Here is a 2,372-nt window from a genome sequence, read left to right on the forward strand (position 1 = left end):
CGTTTCCTTTGCACACAAGAGATAATATCCTTCTATAAGAGGAGGAAAAAGCAACACTGAACTAAATTCGATATCGAATGAATACTTACATGATAATTAGTATTGGGATTGGGATGGTCAGTAGAAAGGGCCTTGCTCTTCGGATTAGAGCTCCCACGCGTCCCACAACACACAACAGAATCCTTAATTAGTCACGCTGACAAACGTAATGGGACTATTTTTGCGCGGATTTTTGCGCATAATAAAAAAAACATAAGTATATATAATAGTGTAATGATTTAATAATTTCTAACAATTGATCATAAATTCGTTTTTTTTTTTTTCTTTTAAATTAATAAAAGTCGTTACTCTAGTTTTCTTTTTCGCTTCGTCTAAGTGAAAAAAATTAAATTGTTCGTAGCTTGATAAATAAGCCTCGACACTTTCGTTCAATATCAATTTTTATGCTCGTTTCTACTCTTATTTTAGAATCGATCCTCAAAAGATGGGATATATCATAAGACCCTGTGTAAAATTGAAACACCTGCGTGTTCTATTGTGCGAAAATTCTGTTCCAAATCCAAGATGTTCATGTCCAAACATCTTTCTCTCCTTATTAGCAAAATAACGGAATTGCATCGCGGAGAGCATTAGAAGTGGAAACGCGTGAGATATCCTACCAACTTTAACAAAGTTTTAGAACAGAAAGGTGAAAGAGGTGCTTGAGAAATATCAGTCATTGGCAGGCACTAGTCTAAAGTATAATACAAAAAAAAAAAAAAATCGCAAAATAAAACGAAGCGATAATATAAATATAAATCGATAAATTTAAAATAAAAATTTTAGAAGCAATGAGAAAATTATGATACTCTGCCAAAATTCTATTATTTTTATTATCTTCCTTAAAATATATAGAATCATATTGTAAAATTATATTATTTTCGAATAATTTATCCTTGCAAAATTATTGCAATAGTAATGAAAATCGAAAGAGATAATCATTAATGAAATGATATTCTTTAAGTTGAGAATTTAATTATATTCAATTTGAAACATTTTAAGATAAAGAATATCGTAAATATTCATTATATAAATAATCGAAACAATATTAGAAAAATGGAAGGATAAAAAATGGACCCTTGTCCTATATCTATCATACTTCTATAATTTCCTATACCAATCGTACTAAAAACTATGAATCACATATTAAAGCTCGCTATCGGTGACTACAAAAAAAAAAAAAAAATGATAAAAGCAACAACAATTTCAATTCGTCTCTTTCGAAATATTTATTGATAAAAGCAACAACAATTTCAATTCGTCTCTTTCGAAATATTTATTATTTCAAAAAAAAAAAAAAAAAAAAAAAGAAAGAAAGAAAGAAAGAAAGTGCATCAAAAGCGAAGCAAAGAAAAAAAAAATCGATCGATCTTAAGGTGCAAAACTATACAATGATGAAATAAGAAAAAGACAAGATCTCGAAATGCGATCAATTATGCTGTTGCTTTTAATCTAAAATATACCGTACTTTGTCAACATTTTTTTCAGAATCTTTTTTTTTCTTTTCTTCACCCTTTTTTTTTTTTTTCTGTCTTATATTTCTTGGTGGTAATGGCTGTCATGCTCACGTAATATATTTTCTTATATACGTATATAATATATATCGTGTGAAACAGGTCATATAGGGACACGCGTGGAACACTTTAACTATGAAGAGTAATACAAAAAAAATCAGCGATCATGGACAATCAACGAGATCCCCATTTATAGATAGCATTTGAACATTGTGAAACGAGTCTGAATGCGTGGAAATTTTGCACATTCGCGTATACATATAAATGGAGAAGATGAAAAAAAAAAAAAAAATAGAAAGAGAATGGAAAGAAATATATGTTTATGTACATTTTTTTACGTGGAAAAATATGTATCTAACCTCTTCACTTGTTGTTTTGTCCTGTCGTTGGCCAGGTGACGAGGTGAGAAGATCCGGTAACACGGAGCTTGGTCGAGATCCAGGGGATGAATCCGACCTCTGGAAGTCACCACCGCTGCCTCCGCCTCTCGAACGATCACCGCTTTCTCGATTCTACAAAAACATGGATTAATATTTTAAGTGGTTAAGCCGATGTTAGTTACGTAAAGAAAATAGTGGAAAGAAAGTCAAAGAAAAAAAAAAAAAAAGTATCTGCTGAAAATTTGAAACCTGAATTCTTTTTTTTTCTTTTTAATTTATTTTATTTACTAATTTAAAATGGATCTTGTCGATATATTATTAATGAATTTTTTTCGCTTAAATTCTTCTATTAAATATGAAAAGTAGTGAGTAGAAAACTCTGAAAGAGTTAAGAATAAAATTCAGGTTTTGATAAAAAAAAAAAAAAAAAAAAAAAAAA

At 29.5% G+C, this 2,372-nt stretch overlaps 1 protein-coding gene across 15 annotated transcripts in view; it reads right to left on the reverse strand.

The window, feature by feature from the left end:
• LOC102678720 (TRAF2 and NCK-interacting protein kinase) overlaps nt 1-2,372 on the reverse strand; it is a 29,477-nt gene that overhangs the window by 2,570 nt on the left and 24,535 nt on the right. For 13 of the 15 annotated variants that reach the window (XM_006616790.2, XM_006616796.2, XM_031510969.1 and 10 more), the window contains one exon: nt 1,913-2,065. The exons of the other annotated variants lie outside the window; for them this stretch is intronic. In XM_006616790.2, coding sequence (XP_006616853.1) covers nt 1,913-2,065 — 153 coding nt within the window. The remainder of the gene's footprint in view (nt 1-1,912; nt 2,066-2,372) is intronic. 15 annotated transcript variants of the gene reach the window in all.

The sequence above is a fragment of the Apis dorsata genome, unplaced genomic scaffold (genome assembly GCF_000469605.1).
Source record: "Apis dorsata unplaced genomic scaffold, Apis dorsata 1.3 scaffold_270, whole genome shotgun sequence".
Lineage (NCBI taxonomy): Eukaryota > Metazoa > Arthropoda > Insecta > Hymenoptera > Apidae > Apis > Apis dorsata.